Source organism: Pleurodeles waltl, chromosome 10 (assembly GCF_031143425.1).
Source record: "Pleurodeles waltl isolate 20211129_DDA chromosome 10, aPleWal1.hap1.20221129, whole genome shotgun sequence".
Lineage (NCBI taxonomy): Eukaryota > Metazoa > Chordata > Amphibia > Caudata > Salamandridae > Pleurodeles > Pleurodeles waltl.
The window spans coordinates 1,579,416-1,597,891 of record NC_090449.1 but is presented as its reverse complement, the minus strand read 5'-3'; the positions used below and the strand labels follow the sequence as shown (position 1 = coordinate 1,597,891).

The 18,476-nt window shown below is 47.8% G+C and overlaps 1 protein-coding gene across 4 annotated transcripts in view; it reads right to left on the bottom strand.

Moving 5' to 3' along the window:
* IQSEC2 (IQ motif and Sec7 domain ArfGEF 2) overlaps nucleotides 1–18,476 on the bottom strand; it is a 269,869-nt gene that overhangs the window by 131,722 nt on the left and 119,671 nt on the right. For all 4 annotated transcript variants that reach the window (XM_069209291.1, XM_069209293.1, XM_069209295.1 and 1 more), the window contains exons 3-4: nucleotides 7,056–7,442; nucleotides 5,186–6,030 (exon numbers count right to left, since the gene is read on the bottom strand). In XM_069209291.1, the coding sequence (XP_069065392.1) occupies nucleotides 5,186–6,030; nucleotides 7,056–7,442 (1,232 nt within the window). The remainder of the gene's footprint in view (nucleotides 1–5,185; nucleotides 6,031–7,055; nucleotides 7,443–18,476) is intronic.

Here is an 18,476-nt window from a genome sequence, read left to right as displayed (position 1 = left end):
TGACATCCTGCTGAGAAGATCTGCTCTGAAAGGAAGTTACTTGTATCAGAACAAAGACAAATGGAGAAGGTCCGGGTGCCACCACTGACCTGGCCAATGTCACGCATAAAAAGTTCATCTTGGAATCGATGTGTTGGAATTTGCCAACAACTTTGCAGGGGAAAAGGAATTGGTGGAAAAACATACAGAAAAATCTTTTGACAATGTAATTGAAATGGCATTTCCCAGACAAGCAGGCTTTTGGAAACTTGGAGGCATACACATGGCATTTAGCATTTTTCTTCAGTTTCAAAAATATCTACCACCTGTATTCCACGGTTCAAGAAGACGTTTCTTACTCCATCAGTGTTCAGAATCCATTTGTGTTTTTCTAATAAATGGAAACGTAACTTGTTAGCTTTGATTTTCTGCGTACTATGAATTGCTGAGAGATTAATGACTCTAGTCAGTATGCAACACCAGATGTTCTGAGCTTCCAGAGGAAGAAATCTGCATCTTGCCCCACCCTGCTAGTCCAGCCACTACATCTTGGAGATGTCATCCGTCTGCAGAAGTAAGTGATCTGGTTTGATCAGTGGTATCATCAATAACGATTAACTTAAATGGTTCCATGTCAATACGCTAATCAAAAGCTGCTCCATGTTCAAGGATACCTCTGAAATAAGCCACTATGCAAAGCCCCTAGGAATCATACCTTGTTCTATACCCCACTTGGGATTCCTCAGACTGCTAAGTAACCATAGGTCTCTAACTTTCTTCATCATTAACAACTCCGGCAGCCCTTCTACCCCTTCCCACACCCCAACCCAAAGTCATTCCTTTCAGTCTCAGCATTTGATCGGGTGAAGGGATCAACCCGGAAGAAAACAATGACATAGCTTTGGTATCCCAGCTACTTCACAAAGATTAATCATTGCCTTGCATCCGTCGACCTGCTGTGAAGTCCTATGGATGGGGACCGGGGACTACATTCCAACACTCATACAAGTAATGGGTGGAACCAGGGATGTCTTTTGACCCCTAGAATGTTTTCTTTATACATATCGGAATGACTCAAGTTCTCACTGGCAGAAAGGGAGACCCACTGAGAACTGGGGGATGTCTTCTCCCTTATTTATTATATGCCGACTACATTGTTCTTTTTAATTTACGACATCTAGGGGCCTAAATATCTGTTTATCCCTTTTTCACTAATTTGCTGACTCCCATTTCCTAAAAAGAAATGTTTCTGTGCCTTGCAGCCCACATATAGGAGTAATTGATTTCACAAAGCAAAAAAGTAAAAGTCAAGAACAAAAAAGTTAGCCTTTACCTTTGCTAAAGACATTCTTAAAATTCTCAAAGAGCTTAAATGGGCACCAGTAAGCAGGAGGCCAGCTGCACACAGAGGAACAATGAGTCAAACAGGTATTAGCAAAGCCAAATAGTTGCATGTTTTAGACGCATTTGCTTTGCCAGCTCTGTCTGCCCACGCTGTGCAGCAAGGGCCAAATTCAAAAGAGAAAGCATGGTGACGATTTCACAGGCGCGTGAGTGTGTGATGACATACACGTATGGATGTTGCCTCAAAAAGCAAGTAAAAGCAAATTCATCCCACAAAGGTGGGTGCCTATGAATGACACCAGGGCCAATAAAAAAAAAAAAAGATCCACTAGCACACAAGAGGGAAAGTAACACGGAGCCGGTGGGTGGAGGCTGACATTGGCAGAGGGAGATGCACACAGGAGAGAGCGAGCAGCACATGAGGGAGAGAGCGAGCAGCACACGAGGGAGAGAGCAGTACAGAATGTGGGAGTGGTGGGGGTATTTGGTGGGCAGTCGAGAAGCCCACGCAGGAGAGAGCTGGGAAACACATTCATTCTCATGGAGTGCATAACCAAAAGGGAAACAGTTGTTTCCTAAAAGTAAACAGTGGAAGGATACAAGTAAGCAAATCAACCGGATGGAAAAAAAAATATGTGCAGGGACCAGGGGTGGGTGGACGGGAGGGTTGCAAACACAAGAAGAGGAAGCCACTAAAAATGAAACAAGCACATGGGAGTAACAGTAATGCTAACCAAGGGTAGGCAACGGATGGGCCACTAGCCCACTGTCATCCATGGTAAGCCCACATAAGTTCTTTGACAACGAGAACGCTTGCAGTGTCTAGTAGGAGAGACTTTAAAGTGACTCATTTACAAACTATTTAAACAAAAATAACCAATCCCTCAAAGCCATAAGTGGCAATGAAACCAGGAAGTGAGGTCTGGAGGGCAGCATAATGAGATGACTAAACAGACCCAACCTTTGCCAGTCCACCCTTCCCCCGTTACTGTAGAGGCCTCACAAGGCAGCCGTGCAGACTCCAGGACTCGTCCCAATAGTCACCACAACGGAATTAAGTTCAACATTTTCTGGCTGAAGAATATAGCTTCATGGGACCCTCCAACAATTATCTTCTGATAGCTAGGGAATATTTTCAAGCACTTTTTCAAAGTATGCAGAGTGATAAAAAAAGAGATTTTTAGGTCCAGTTACGAATAGAAGCTGCAAGGTGGAAAGTCTCGGACACACTGTCCCTGCAAGAACCTGCTCCCAATGATCTCCTTTGGACTTTTTCATGCACGGGCGGTTCATGTCACAAGTCTTCCCCTAGGTTCTCTATATGTATGTATGTACGTAAGTATATGGTATTTCTATAGTGCAAACATAGCCAAAAGGCAGCAAAGCATCGTACAGGGTCAAACACAAAAATCCAAGTTATCCTAAATAGGAGCGGCATTGGGGTTTCCTGGTGATACGAGGTTGTTGTTCCAGATGCTGGGGGCACCGACGGAAAAACCCTGCTGGCTTGTTCCTTCTTTGTACACTTCAGTCTGGTGGTGTCCTGGCCATGGGAGAGCAAGAACCACCAGAGGAGGTGTCTGTGAGATACACAGGGGCGTGGGTTGTGATTGTCTACATGATTGTGGATGTTGCTCCACAGACGTGTATGGAGACTTGGCTGGGTGGCAAAGATGACTGGAATCTCATGGCCAGGCCATGCAGAGGTTTTTCCTTCAGTAAATAACACTGGCCCCAGTTGTGTTGGTTAACTCCCGTTCATGACAAGACACTTCCTTGACACCAGTTTGTACTCGTCTGATTTTTAGGTAGCATTTTAAAAATCCGTATGAAATTATGAGATCAATGGCTCCCAGATTTGTGGGCTTCAAAGCGCATTCACATACAAGCGCCATGTAACTCGTAGGGGAAGGACTTCCACTAGCTAGGCGTTCCCAATCAGGGCATTTTGGTGCTACACAAAACTCTGCAATAAACGAATACATAGTTAAGAAATTACTCCCCGCCTTGTCTTGCTGAGATGCACAGTGAATTTTTGAGGGGGAACAGAAGGGTTTACCACTGTACACAGTAATCCAGGCCTGTGTGTGACCTCGTTGGGCCCAGGAAAGAAAGGTGTATCACTGTAGACAGCAATCCTGGACTGTGTGTGGCCTCACCAATCCTAAGAAAGAAGGATTTACCAGTGTACACAGCAATCCCGGGCTGTGTGTGGCCTCACCAATCCTAAGAAAGAAGGATTTACCAGTGTACACAGCAATCCCGGGCTGTGTGTGGCCTCACCAATCCTAAGAAAGAAGGATTTACCACTGTACACAGCAATCCTGGGATGTGTGTGGCCTACTTGGGCCCAGGAAAGAAGGATTTACAACTGTACACAGCAATCCTGGGCTGTGTGTGGCCTCACCAATCCTAAGAAAGAAGGGTTTATCACTGTAGACAGGAATCCTGGCCTGTGTGTGGCCTCCTTGGGCCCAGGAAAGAAGGGTTTACCACTGTACACAGCAGCAATCCAGTCAAACACAGTCAAAGAGGGTGTTGCATGTGAACCGACTGAAGCTTGACCCCTGGCGAGAATATACAGTGACTATCATGGCTATGTCAGAGGAAGGTGAGGAAGAGATTGAGCCTCTTCCTGATTTGTTACATGGAGACATAAGTGATGGATCTGTGGAAGTACCTCCTGCGTGCCCAACTGCAGCCGACGAAGGACTGAAGAGGACTCACTTGTGGTGAGGGAGATTTTAGGACACAAACTGTGAGAGACAACTGTAAATGCTAGTGATTGGAAAGGGGTGAACAAAGGGGTTTGCACTGCATCTGCCAGATTAGATCTCTTTTTACAGTAAGGGAAAGTGAAGGGGAAAGAACTATTAACATTAGGATCCCCCGCAAGTGAAATATTTCCTGCATTTGTAGAGTATAACATGTGATTTAAATGTACTAAAGCACTTTGGGCCTGATTTAGAGTTTGGCGGAGGGAATTATTCAGTCACAAACATGACTGATAGCCTGTTTGTGGTATTACGATCTCCATAGGATATAATGGGATCGTAATACGGCATGCAGGATATCCATCATGTTTGTGACAGAGGAACCCCCTCCACTAAACACTAAATCAGGCCCATTGTTTTTACAAAAGACAAGTAACGGATTAGACAATCACTTATTCTGCTGTTGGGTGACTGTTGAGTTCTGAGCTTGTTGCAACGTCCAACTGCTTCCATGTGAAGCCTGCGAGTGTGAGCCGTCGCCATCACTACCACTGGGAGTTAAATGAGGAAAGGGTTGTACTTGGTATAGTTTGTAGAGTCGTAGTAGGACCGTCTACGGGACATAATGGGGACACAACTTCAGAGACCATGGCTGAGGCCCAGTAGCCCACCATCCCAACCTGGGTGTGACAGTAGGGAAACAGAGTAACTCCCTATTTATTAATTAACTAGATGCATGAACTAAAAAAACACTCCCATGCTGCGAAGAACATGGCAGTCTAGTAACTCAGCTGACTGCTAGCATTATATGACGAGGTTCATGGTACTTCAGAGCAGGACCCAATGGGAGTAACTCCACAGGGGTCACCTTCCTCCCTTATTACCCCCTCTAGGATCAGGGCTCAGGAAACACCACTCTGCACAGATGCCTCTCCAGGGGCCTTCCCATCTCACCTCACTGCCCCTGCAAAAAAGCCAGTTCCGTTCCCCCCACCTGGAAGGAGGTGTCAGTGACCACCTCTTGAGAACACCCCTCATCTTCTTACTCTTAGAGTGCAGGAAACGACCTCAGATCAAAGACGCACACACTCTACACACATGCAATGAGCCACCTCCACCAGCCCCTACCCCATGACCTAAGCACTTACTTGTTGAAGAGGTTAAGGCCGATGCGGTACTGCCGCCTCTGGACAACATCGTTGTTGAAGGCGGGCGAGTCCCAGCTGTGCCGGGTCTCCCGCTGGTAGGTCTGCTTGCACAGAGTATTAGTTGGTGGCTCCCGCAGGCTGTCTCGCGAGGAGGAGCCTGTGCTGCAGTTGATGGTTTCATTGGAGTTAGTGGTGCTATTCAGGCTGTCATTATCACCGTCCGAGTTTTCAGGGTCTGACTTGGGATGGTGCCCAGTTGTTCCAGTGTTGCCATTCCCTGCTGACACCGCCTCCGGGTGAGGGTGATAGTGGCGGTGTGCGCTGGGTGCCATAGGCGGTCGCGGTGGGCCCTGTGGGTGCACATGCTTGATGGTGCCGTGGGGGTCACAGTTCTCCTGCTCATACATTGCTGCTCTGTTTATAGAGCCCCTGTCTGAACGGTCGCTTAGGTCTACAGAGCTATCACTGGGGGGCTCGATGGTCAGTAGCGGGAGGTGCGCCCCTCGCAGGCGGTAGTCCCGGCACTCCATGCAGGACGGGGTGCTCTTGCGGCTCCCATTCTCTCGACTGTCCTCCCGGGATGAGGTAGCCCAATACTCCTGCCGGGAGCCTGCACCCACCTGGATATCCTGATCCGAGCTAGGTGAGCGGTCTAGAGACATGGGTGATACGGGAACACCTTCGTCCATATAAAGCGTGACATCACTGAAGGAAGTAGCAGTGCTGTCCTCACGCTTGTCCTTGCCCTCTCCCTTCTCAGGGACCCCCGAGTCCTCACGACGGTCAGTGCAGTGAGTAGTCCGGCAGTTCAAAGCATCGTCGATTGATTCCGCCAAGGACTTTACCTGAGGAAAAAGTCAGAGCATTAGAAAGGCGAGCACGTTGTGAGTCAGTGAGTTTACTCTACTATGGAGCTAAGACTGGGAAAAATCTGTCAGCTTAGAAGAATGTCCTATGATACCACAGCACAGCCTGCAACCCTGATCACTGAGCCGAGACATCATAAAGAAGGCGCCTGCCAGAAACCCATCCCTGGGAGGCTTCGAGCTCCTCTCTAGTACAAGACACTTCCCTCTAATTACAGAGAACTAGCATCACCAAGAGACAACAGTGCTAACAGTTATTCTAGCATGGAGCTGAGAAGGTGAACATCAGGTCCCTCTGATGCAGATCTGGTTTTAGAACACTGACACCATAAGAACACGTAGACAACACAACAACACAAACCAAAAGGGCTGTACAAAGCCAAACACACACACTCTAGGTTTTGTCGACTACTGTTAGGGTTTGGGAAGTTCCCTTAAGTCTCATCAGAAACAAGTCAAAGGGCTGTCTGGATCACTGGCCTAAAGTCACATTGGTGTCCCTGAAGAAATGAAGGCACCATTCACGGCATCGCCTAAGAGGTCCTGCATCAACTAACGCGCGCTCTAAACTCTTCTGTATCAAAGAGAATACACCCTCAAGAGTACGGCAATGGCATGGTGGATTGAGGACAAGAAGAAAAAGAGATACTTTAGAAGATGAGTGACATGAAACAGCAGGATAAGCGACTGCAGCTTTTATGATTTAGATCCTTTGTGGCAATGTTCCACTTCCCTCGCCAAGCAACTTCGTTCTAAACAAGGCTTCAGTCCTTCAGGGCCCTCAAAACCAAGGTGGACATGGTTGAGCCTCTAGAAAGGCCCACTGAACCCTCTGAACCTGCTGTGTTGCTTTGATTCTTGAACAGAAAGTCTTCAGGCTTGTTGAAAGCCTTCAACAAAATCTGCTCTGATGTACCTGTTTTAGTGTAAGAGTTGGCCCCAAGAGAGAATGAATGGCGTGTAAATCCCACACATGTTAAGAATCAGAAGCACCACAGACTCACCTGCTTCGAGAAGCTATCCTCCAATTCCGTGGTCTCAGAGAACTCCCCAGAAGTGGTGATGGACTCCCCATCCATGCCACTGCAGGCACTGCCATACTGAAGGCTCCTCTCGGACTGCGTCCGCGCTGCTGCAGACACCCCCTCATCCAGGGACACAGGCTTGCCCTCGAAGTAAGCAGCATTCTGGTGCTTCTCATACTCCTCAAAGGAGTATTGCATCCGCATGTTGGAGAGGATAATGCGCCGGGACATGCGGCTCTCTGATGCAGAGCTACGAAGCCGCTCAAAGTTCTTATTCATGCGGTATTGTCGAAAGGCAGTCTGAATGGTCCGTGCAGCTCGGCGACTCAGGAAGTACCCACCATACTTGCGTTCCAACATCTCCACCTGTTTAGGGAAACAAAGGGAGGGACAGCAGCAAAATGGGAGACTCCGCGAACACAAGGATATAGTTCTAAGGCAGATTGGAAGGAAGCAGGCCACATGTATAACCTGCCGGCATCTGGACATCACTTCAGGCTGCTAACATGAGGGCCCTGCCTCAGAATGCCAGAACTAGACCATATCCTCAGCACCAGACCATGCCCCCAGACAGCAAGCAACAGACTCTGCCCTCAAACTGACACCTTCTAAACCCACCATCTCTTGCACTCAAAACAGAAAGATATAGAAGAAGTTTGTCACTACAAGGAGGTAAGACGCTGTCACATATTGCATCCGGCTTCCATCTGACACCAGAAGAAGACAATCCCTCAGCGAGACTGCCACCACAGCCAGCTGACACTGCCCTTATACTGACATAAGCCTGCAGACAACAAACGCAAGGTGCTATCCTTGACAGAATCTGCCAGCTCAAGCAGCCAACTCTTGCCTAGAGACTACTAACTCAGATCTGCCCTGAAACTCCCACCAGAGTGAGCTAATGAGGGAACGTTAACACAAAGAACCTCAAACTTGCTATTAGACTACCAATACAAGATGTTCCTAACAACTCTCAAACTAACCTAGACTCGGTGATGAGGTTAACAGAAGGCGTCTTCCTTGCCTTCAGAGTACTGCTGCCTGCACTCTGGCAAGGACCAGCTAACTGTCGGTGTTAGTCTATGAACATAAGAGGTCAAGCCCTCCCTCACACTGCGACAAGAAGATTCACTCATGTCCTCAGAACATTACCAGCACTCTTGGTACTTCAAGGCATTACCTGTGCCCTCTGTACTAAGACAAGGGGTTACCACTGTCCTCATACTGCTTACACCAGGAGTTACCCAAGCCCTTTCTACTGACACGAGGTCTTACCCGTGCCCTCAGACAGTAACAAGGAGATACCCTTTCCTCTGATAAGACAAGGAGTTACCCATACCTTCATACAAGGAGTGACCCCTTCCTCTGATATGGCAAGGAGTAACCATCCCTTCATACAAGAAGTTACCTATACCCACTGTATTAAGACAAGGAGTTACCCATGCCCTCTGATAAGACAAGGAGTTACCCATGCCTTCATACAAGGAGTCATCTTTTTGTCCGTGTTAACACAAGGAGTTACTTATGCCTTCAAATACGGAGTTACCCTTTCCTCCGGTTTTAACACAGGGAGTTATCCATACCTTCATACAAGGAGATACCCATACCCACTGTACTAAGACAAGGAGTTACCCATGCCCTCTGATAAGACAAGGAGTTACCCATGCCTTCTTGCAAGGCGTTACCCCTTCCTCTGTGCTAACACAAGAAACTACCCATGCCTTCATACAGGGAGTTACCCTTTCATCCGTGTCATCACAAGGAGTTACCCATACCTTCATATAAGGAGTTACCTTTTCATCCGTGTTAACAGAAGGAGTTACCCATACCTTCACATATAGTTACCTGTTTGTCTGTGTTAACACAAGGAGCTACTCATGCCTTCATATAAGGAGTTACCCTTTCCTCCGGTTTTAACACAGGGAGTTAACCATACCTTTGTACAAGGAGTAACCTATACCCACTCTACTAAGACAAGGAATTACCCATACCTTCACACACAGAGTTACCCTTTCATCTGTGTTAACACAAGGAGTTACTCATACCTTCGTACAAGGAGTTACCCATACCTTCACACACAGTTACCCTTTCATCTGTGTTAACACAAGGAGTTACTCATGCCTTCGTACAAGGAGTTACCCTTTCCTCCAGTTTTAAACACAAGGAGTTACCCATACCTTCATACAAGGAGATACCCATACCCACTGTACCAAGACAAGGAGTTACCCATACCTTCATAGAAGGAGTTACCCTTTCATTCTTGTTATCACAAGGAGTTACCCATACCTTCATACAAGGAGTTACCTTTTCATCAGTGTTAACAGAAGGAGTTACCCATACCTTCACATATAGTTACCTGTTTGTCTGTGTTAACACAAGGAGCTACTCATGCCTTCATATGAGGAGTTACCCTTTCCTCCGGTTTTAACACAGGGAGTTAACCATACCTTTGTACAAGGAGTAACCTATACCCACTCTACTAAGACAAGGAATTACCCATACCTTCACACAAGGAGCTACCCTTTCATCTGTTATCACAAGGAGTTACCCATACCTTCATACAAGTATACAAGTAGTTACCCTTTCGTCCCCGTTAACACAAGGAGTTACCCATACCTTCATACAGTTACCTTTTTGTCCGTGTTACCCATACCGTCACACAAGGAGTTACCCTTTCATCCGTGTTAATACAAGGAGTTACCCATACCTTCACACAGGGAGTTACTCTTTCTTCCGTGTTAACACTAGGAACTACCCAGGCCTTCATACAAGGAGTTACCCTTTCCTCTACTATCACAAGGAGTTACCCAGGATTTCATACAAGGAGTTACCTTTTTGTCCATATTAACACAAGGAGTTATCCATGCCTTCATAGAAGAAGTTACACTTTTCTCTGTGTTGTCACACAGAGTTACCCAGGATTTTCATACAAGGAGTAACCATTTCCTCTGTGTTAACACAAGGAGTTGGTGGAGAAGTGTGGCACAATAGTTAGAGCGGCAGACCCTGATGCAGAGATCTTGCCCGGGACCAGGGTTCAATTCCCACCTCGGCGGGTCGTGGGCTCAATTCCCTTGGCCAGATAATTCTCATCTTGGTGCCTAATCAAATTAATGGGTCCCACTCTGTAACTCTGGGCAATAGCTTGTTTAATCTCCACAACGGCCCCACAGCGCTTGGATGCCTGGCTTCACCCTGGGGGTGCCCAGGAGTGGGCACCTCACAGGGAAAAACCGGGAGGGGTTCCATAGCGGTATGCGTACAGCACCTTGCGACCCTTACGGGTGAGTAGTGCGCTATACAAGTGCAAAGTTTACATTTTGCGTTCACTGATTCCACAGGACAGTGACACTGAGGGCCTCCTCGCTTACACTTTGTGGTCACTGATTCCACAGGACAGTGACACAGAGGTCTCCTTGCTTACACTTTGTACTCACTGATGCTACAGGATAATGACACTGAAGTCTCCTTGCTTACACTTTGTGTTCACTGATGCTACAGGACAGTGACACTGAGGGTCTCCTTGCTTACACTTTGTGTTCACTGATGCTACAGGACAGTGACACTGAGGGTCTCCTTGCTTACACTTTGTGCTCTCTGATTCCACAGGACAGTGACACTGAGGGCCTCCTTGCTTACACTTTGTGTTCACTGATTCCACACGACAGTGACACAGTCTGAAGTCTCCTTGCTTACACTTTGTGTTCACTGATGCTACAGGACAGTGACACTGAGGGTCTCCTTGCTTACACTTTGTGCTCTCTGATTCCACAGGACAGTGACACTGAAGTCTCCTTGCTTACACCTTGTGCTCTCTGATTCCACGGGACAGTGACACTGAAGTCTCCTTGCTTACACTTTGTGGTAACTGATTCCACAGGACAGTGACACTGAGGTCTCCTTGCTTACACTTTGTGCTCTCTGATTCCACGGAACAGTGACACTGCAGGTCTCCTTGCTTACACTTTGTGTTCGCTGATTCTACAGGACAGTGACACTGTCTGAAGTCTCCTTCCTTACACTTTGTGTTCACTGATTCCATAGGACAGTGTCACTGTCTGAAGTCTCCTTGCTTACACTTTGTACTCTCTGATTCCCCAGGGCAGTGACAAAGTCTGAAGTCTTCTTGCTTACACTTTGCACTCTCTGATTCCACAGGGCAGTGACACTGAGGTCTCCTTGCTTACACTTTGTACTCACTGATGCTACAGGGCAGTGACACTGATGGTCTCCTTGCTTACACTTTGTGTTCACTGATTCCACAGGACAGTGACACTGAAGGTCTCCTTGCTTACACTTTGTACTCACTGATGCTACAGGACAGTGACACTGTGTGCTCTCTGATTCCACATGACAGTGACACTGAGGGTCTCCTTGCTTACACTGTGGAGAAGTGTGGCACAATGGTTAGAGCGGCAGACCCTGATGCAGGGATCTGGTCTGGGACCAGGGTTCAATTCCTACCTCGGCGGGTCGTGGGCTCAATTCCCTTGGACCAGATCATTCTCACCTCAGTGCCTAATCTAATTATTGGGTCCCACTCTGTAACTCTGGGCAATAGCTTGTTTAATCTCCACAATGGCCCCACAGCGCTTGGATGCCTGGCTTCACCCTGGGGGTGCCCAGGAGTGGGCACCTCACAGGGAAAAGCCGGGAGGGGTTCCATAGCGGTATGCGTACAGCGCCTTGAGACCCTAACGAGCGAGTAGTGCGTTATACAAGTGCGAAGTTTACAGTTTTACAGGAGTTACACATGCCTTCATTCAAGGAGTTACACTTTTCTCTGTGTTGTCACAGAGAGTTACCCAGGACTTCACACAAGGAGTAACCATTTCTTCTGTTATCACAAGGAGTTACCCAGGACTTCATACAAGGAGTTACCCTTTATCTGTGTTATCACAAGGAGTTACCCAGGACTTCATACAAGGAGATACCCTTTCCTCCATGCTAAAACAAGGAGCTACTCATGTCTTCTTACAAGGAGATACCCATACACCCGTACTAAGACAAAGAGTTATCCTTGCACTCTGATAAGACAAGGAGTTACCCTTTCCTCTGTACTAAGGCAAGGCGTTACCTCTGCTCTCTGTAGTAACACAAAGAGCCAGCTATGCCCTTACGCTGCCCCTGGTACTGACACAGTAATGTACCTGTACCCTCTGACATGAAGACAAGGAGTCACCCATGACTTCGCACAAGGAGTTACCCTTTCCTCTGTACTAAGACAAGGAGTTAGGAGGCCTTCATACTGATTATACAAAAAGCGACCCATGCCCTCCAAACCTTCATGCTTACACTAGGCGTAATACCGGGAGTTACCCATGCCCTCCGCACTAAAATAAGGAGTTACCCTTTCCTTGGTATTAAGACAAGGAATTACCGCTACTCTCTGTAGTAACAGAAGGAGTTACCTCTGCTCTCTGTAGTATTCCAAGGAGTTACCTCTGTGCTCTGTAGTAACACAAGGAGTTACCTCTGCTCTCTGTAGTAAAAGGAGTTACCTCTGCTCTCTGTAGTAACAGAAGGCGTTACCTCTGCTCTCTGTAGTACTAGAAGGCGTTACCTCTGCTCTCTGTAGTAACACAAGGAGTCAGCCATGCCCTTACGCTGCGTACACAAGGTGTGACCCCTGCGCCTGCTTCTAACACAGGTAGGTACCTGTACCCTCTGATATTAACACAAGGAGTCACCCATGGCTTCATACAAAGAGTTACCCATACCATTTAATAAGACAAGGAGTTACCCATACACTCATACAAGGAGTTACCCTTTCCTTCATGCTAACACAAGGAGCTACCTCTGCTCTTTGTAGAAACACAAGGCATTAACCGAGTCCTTACACTGTTTTACACATGGTGTGACCTTTGTTTCTAACACAGGAATGTACGTATGCCCTCTGACATTAACACAAGGTGTCACCCATGCCTTTAGACACATGAAGTTACCTATGTTCCCACAGGTTAGCCATGCCTTTGGATTGTAACACATGGAGTCCCCCCAGGCCTCAGGGCCCTACTACTACAAGCCTTCCCTTGCGTCACACTACTAAAATATTGTACTCACGCCGGCCTCAAGCTGCTAACAATCAAACTTACCTCTACCCTCTGACGACAGAAAGTACATGGAGTCATTCTCAGCACGCAGAGACCTCACATACTGGGTTATTTCCTGTGGGCTGCAGCCAGGCATGCAACAAAGTGGTAATTTTGACCTAAAGCGTGCGGTGTCAGAAGTGTGCAGAAGTAGTGATTCTACCACAATACACAGCTGCACATGTTGCTGTACCCCTACCTCAGGCTGTAAATACCACAAGTTATTTTTGCCCTCCTTTTGCTACCAGAGGAAGGACAAGAAAAATCTGAGCCTGGACAGCAGCTGAAGTTTGTCACATACCTCTTGTGCTGATGTCCCTGAGCTCAAACTCTCTGCTGCCACACTCCATCCTTTATGGTACAGAGCTTATGACTGAGTTCTCTTTGTAATGTCTGCCCTTTCCAGGCCATGGACACACAGAGCCCGCCTGCAGAGGCAAGGAGAGGCAGCAATTCCCCCAAGAGGTATGTCAAAGGGTTTGGCATGGAGGGAGCCACAGGCGGCACAGGTCAGTGAAGGTGGGTGTGTGAGGCTGCTGTGAAACTGGCGAGGGTGCCGTGTGAGCTGCTCTGCGCGCTGGCTGTGACCAGTCTGCGCCAGGTATTAGTTGTGTGCGCCAGATGCAAGCCCGATCTATTCAAGACTGCGCCCAGTGAAAGTCCAGCCTGCCCCAAGGATTGATCTGGTGTAGACTCACTGTGAGCCCAGTCTGTTTGCCAGTGTCAGCTTGTCCCACAGTGTGCCTAATCTGTGTTAGGTCTCTGCCTGTGAGACTTTAATCCTTGCCAGGTCTACACCCAGAGTGAGTGTAATCTGTCATGTATTATTTTTGTGCCATCCCAATGTGAGCTCACTGTACATTAGGTGTTAGCCCAATCTGCAGCACATGAGCCCAGTGTCACAGTAATCTGTGTCCAGTGACAGCCCACATTGTGCCAGTGCTACACAACTGAGAGCCAATGTGAGCCCAATCTGCGCCGCGCAGGGCTGGCCTTTCAGCAGACAATGCCCTGGGGAAACTGCATTTGGTGCCTGCTCCACCTGTCTTCATCACTCCTTCCCCGCCCGCCCCCTTCCATTGGTGATCCTAGTGGGGGCCCTTTTGTGCTCACCGGTCACATCCAGGCTGAATACCTCAGAGCAGTGACCGGCCAGAGAACACACATTTGCACCCTGTCCTCCCACCTCTATTAACTATTCCGTTGCTAAACTGGCGGTGAGAGTCCCTGGGAGGTGGCGAGGAAGAAGGAAGGGGGAGAGGTGAGCGGAAATCGAGGGAGGCTAAGAAAATGAATGAATACATGGTTTTGCACACAGTTTCAAGGCAGTGAACTGAACTGGCTGTCTGGAACAACAGATTTATTCAAGGCAGCTTGGGAGGTCAGCTAACTGTAAGCCCCTCCAACTCTGGGTGCCCTGGATCTGAGCTCAGACCCCCTCAGGACAAAAGCAGGCCCTGGTGCCAGGTATGGCCTTAGTCTGTGTCAGGTGTGACCTACTCTGCACCTGAAGTGAGTCACTAAAAGACACACAGACTACAGATTATGAGGTGCAGACTGGAAACCCATTCTTTAAGACCTACTGCACATAGGTTCTACTCGAACCCTTTTTATAGGCTGAAGAGTCGCCCAGAAAGAAGTCCATTGTTACTTCGCTTTATGCTTTGAACAATTCAGAGCATTAAGAGTACGTGGGATGGACGGCCTCCATCACAGAGACCATACTGCTTTGTAATAGCGACTGAGAATTATGAAACACACACTGGGCAACTGCTTCTAGACTTCAGAGTTGTCCAATGTATCTGCTGCTTCAAGAAATTCCACCTGGTGATATTTTCTCAGGAGACATATTGAACAGTTTAGATACTGACAACAAGTCCTGTAAATGTAATGAAAATACTACTTACCATAACAACTGGTCGCACCATGTAGTGCTGTAGATTCATATGCTGGCAGACTCCTGCCATCTAGTGCTGGCTGTGGACACTGCAATCCGCTTTTCTTCAAAGAAGAGGTTTTGAGGTAACACTGATCCCAAGCCCCACAATGCAGCAAGACAAAGGCTCCATCTCAGCATTTCCACCCCCCTAGAGGCGAGAGAATGAGTGTGGAGTGTTACAAAGCAGGACAGTGTCAGTGTCTCTACTGCTGCACTGGAATTATGACCATGTGTGTCTGCTTGTGTGAAACATCATGATGTGAACTCACAACCGGGCAGTGTGAATCTACAGCACTACAAGCTGCAAAGAGATTGTTACAGGTAAGTAACAGTCTCTTTCTGAGCATGTTCTGCTGTGAATCACATGCTGGCACAGACTGGGGGCAGTGCCATCCTCCCCAAACGGGGTACGTTGTTGGCAGACACGGAAGACGTTTGGCTTTTAAAAATTGTTTGCCTGTCTTGCGCTTCCTGGCAGCTATGACTGTCTACTCGGTCATGACTCATTAACATATGCCTTACAGCCAAGGAGCAACCAGGATCTTTTCCAAAAAGGCCACAGTACCTCCTTTTTACAGGCAAAATGTGCCCTTGACACAGTGTGCAGAGGACACGTGGTTTAGTGGAACACACTTGAATGCACTTTGCAATCTATTTAGTGAGACCCAGCCTGGATTGTCAAAGTGTATTAGCAAAAGTAACAAAAAGTGCGGTCAATGTAGTTCATAAGCAATATTTAACATCCATAATGTATAAGGTTCTTTCTACACAAGCATTTTAAATACAAATGGATGTTGTCTGTTGTGCATGTAGGCCACTACTACTGCTCAAGGACCCTGACAGAAGTGTGCGCTACAGGATGGCCTGTACGGAAGCCTGGGCTGCTGATTTTGCATGAGGCAATGGTGGGCAAACTTCTTCCACTTGGAAGAGTAGCATGCTTGTGTACTGGGCTTATGACATCTCCTAGAACGAGCAAACACTCTTCTGGAAGGTGAACTTACCGAAAATCTAGGCCTTAGGTGCCAGATTGCTAGATTCAGTGTCTGGATATTTGAGTGGCAGAGCCGACTCGGATCCTGCGTGAGCAGATCTGCTCACTGAGACAATTTCACGTCAGTGAACAAACATGTCTAACAGGGCACAACTCCACAGATGCCTCGCTCACGTGGGCACAAACACGATGATCTGCATATGTTCCTGCTTCATTTTTTTCACTACGTACTGAATTACTGGTAGTTGAGAAAAAGCATAGGCAAATATCCCTGACCAGTTTATCCACAGAACGTTACCCAGGGATCGCAGGTGTGGATGCCCGGAGGTGAAGCTTGGGCATTTTGCTTTTTTGCAGTGACAAAGAGGTCAATTGTGGGTGTTCCCCATCGCTGAAAAGCACAAATGAACTACCGAGGGATTGAGATGTCCCATTCGTGTGTCAGCTGCATCCTGCTGCACAGGACCTCAATGCCACTGCCCTCCCGTTGCAGATGCTTCACCAGGAGAAGCCCGGTGTTGAATGGCCCAGTGCCCTATCTCCGTTTCTGATGTAGCACATGATGGTTGCAGACGAGCACTGCTATGCTGTGAGTCACTGTGTACAATGTGTGTTGTGCCATTAGTTCTAGCAGGTTCATGTGTAACCTCTGATGAAGGGGGGACCAGAGCCTCTGACTTAGGTAATGATCACTTGCAGCTGTGGTGCGGAGAATGACCCACCCAGTAATAAGATGTTGTTATTCCACCTTTCAGTTTAAGCTGGAATCCGGGCTCTACCAGCACTCAGCCCTCCCACTGACCAGTCGCTTCTGAACACTGCCTGGCTGGACACTCTTGTAGCCGCGGCATATTCAAGTCAGCGTTTGGCACTACTGCAACGCAGGAGGCCATCATTCTCCAGCATTTGAACTGCTGTCACTCTCTCACTGTTGGAGCAGACTTTGCCTGTCTGATTAATATCAGTCCTAAGAAGGCTTCTATTTGTTAGGGAGAGAGGAGCAACTTGTCGGTGTTTATCGTGAAGCATAATTATTGGACAAGCGAGGCACTTGTCGAGTGTGGGTGAGCATCCTCTTACCATCCACTCGTCCAGGTCTGAGAAGACACGAATTGCGCTGGAACACAAATGCCCAGCAAGCAGCACATTACATGTGGTAGATACCCAAGGGGCTGTTGTGGCACCAAATGAAGGCATGATCTGCTGTAGTGTTAGCAGGCTGTGAAGCCTTCCATGGGTTTGGCTCTAAGGATGTGTCTTCCTGGGATTTCAGTCCGCAGTCGTGACAGAGGCCGACTCACTCATGAGTTGGGATGAGATACTCAATATCATGAGGAGCATTTCTGTTCAGAGTCAGTGTGTGGTGATGGCTCTGATGAAGTTTTTTTTTTTTTTAGGTCTGTGGAACAATGTAATTTCCACCAATATGACCTCAACAAAGGTGAGTTGCTGCTGTGTCTTGCCTGTATCATCCTCCTACTGTGGGAGACGCACAGATATTTGCCCTTTGTCAGGGTGAATGTATATTGTCCTCTGTCTGACATGAGGCTGATCCAGTGGGTTGAGGGATGCCTGTTTCACCGCTGACTTGATGCTGAAGAAGGTGTTATGCGAGGTAGACTGTCAATGTGAGTGGGCTCTGCCGGTGTCCAGTGCCAGATGTTGAGGCGTATTTGGAGCCACCTTGGGACTTACAGCTTCCCTCTCTCCAGGTTAGTGCTTGCCTTGGATGGAGTCAAGACTCTTGTCACAGTTGAACCCCAGAGGAAGGATCCTCGAATTCAGTGGGCATGTTGGGTTCAGTCTGTGCCCTGGGTGCAGGTTTTCTTTGCTGCCCTGGAGGCTGTTGATCTCCGCAGCCAGAACCTTGGATGCAAACCCTGAAGAGGCTGCTCATCCTCCCAGATCGTTTACGCTTCTTGCGTTGTCCACATTCCAGTGGCTGCAAAGTTCACTGCACCAGCGGCTGTGGAAGAAGCCTATGGTGCACGCACCTCCTGCCTTTCTTCTTCTTCACCTGGATTAATAGAACTTTGGACTATTGGATTTTCAGCACCTCACACTCCATTTGACCTGCTCTGCCGTCTCAGGGCCAAGCGACCTGTCTCTGATCCTTCACTCTCCTGAATTAAAAAAGGTGGGCTACTTACAGCTCCCTGATCCCTAGTGAGTGACAAATCTCTCTTGGTTTGACCCCCGCTCCAGCGTTTTCCCTGGGAAGATGGGGAAAGCCTGACTTTCAGACCAGTGGCGTAAGCTCTCTGGGTGGGTGAACTCCCTTGGTGGCAGATTGTTAACAATATTATTACGGACAGGATTACTCTGTATTTTTATTACGTTTACGAACGCACTTCATTGGTATTAATGTCAATATT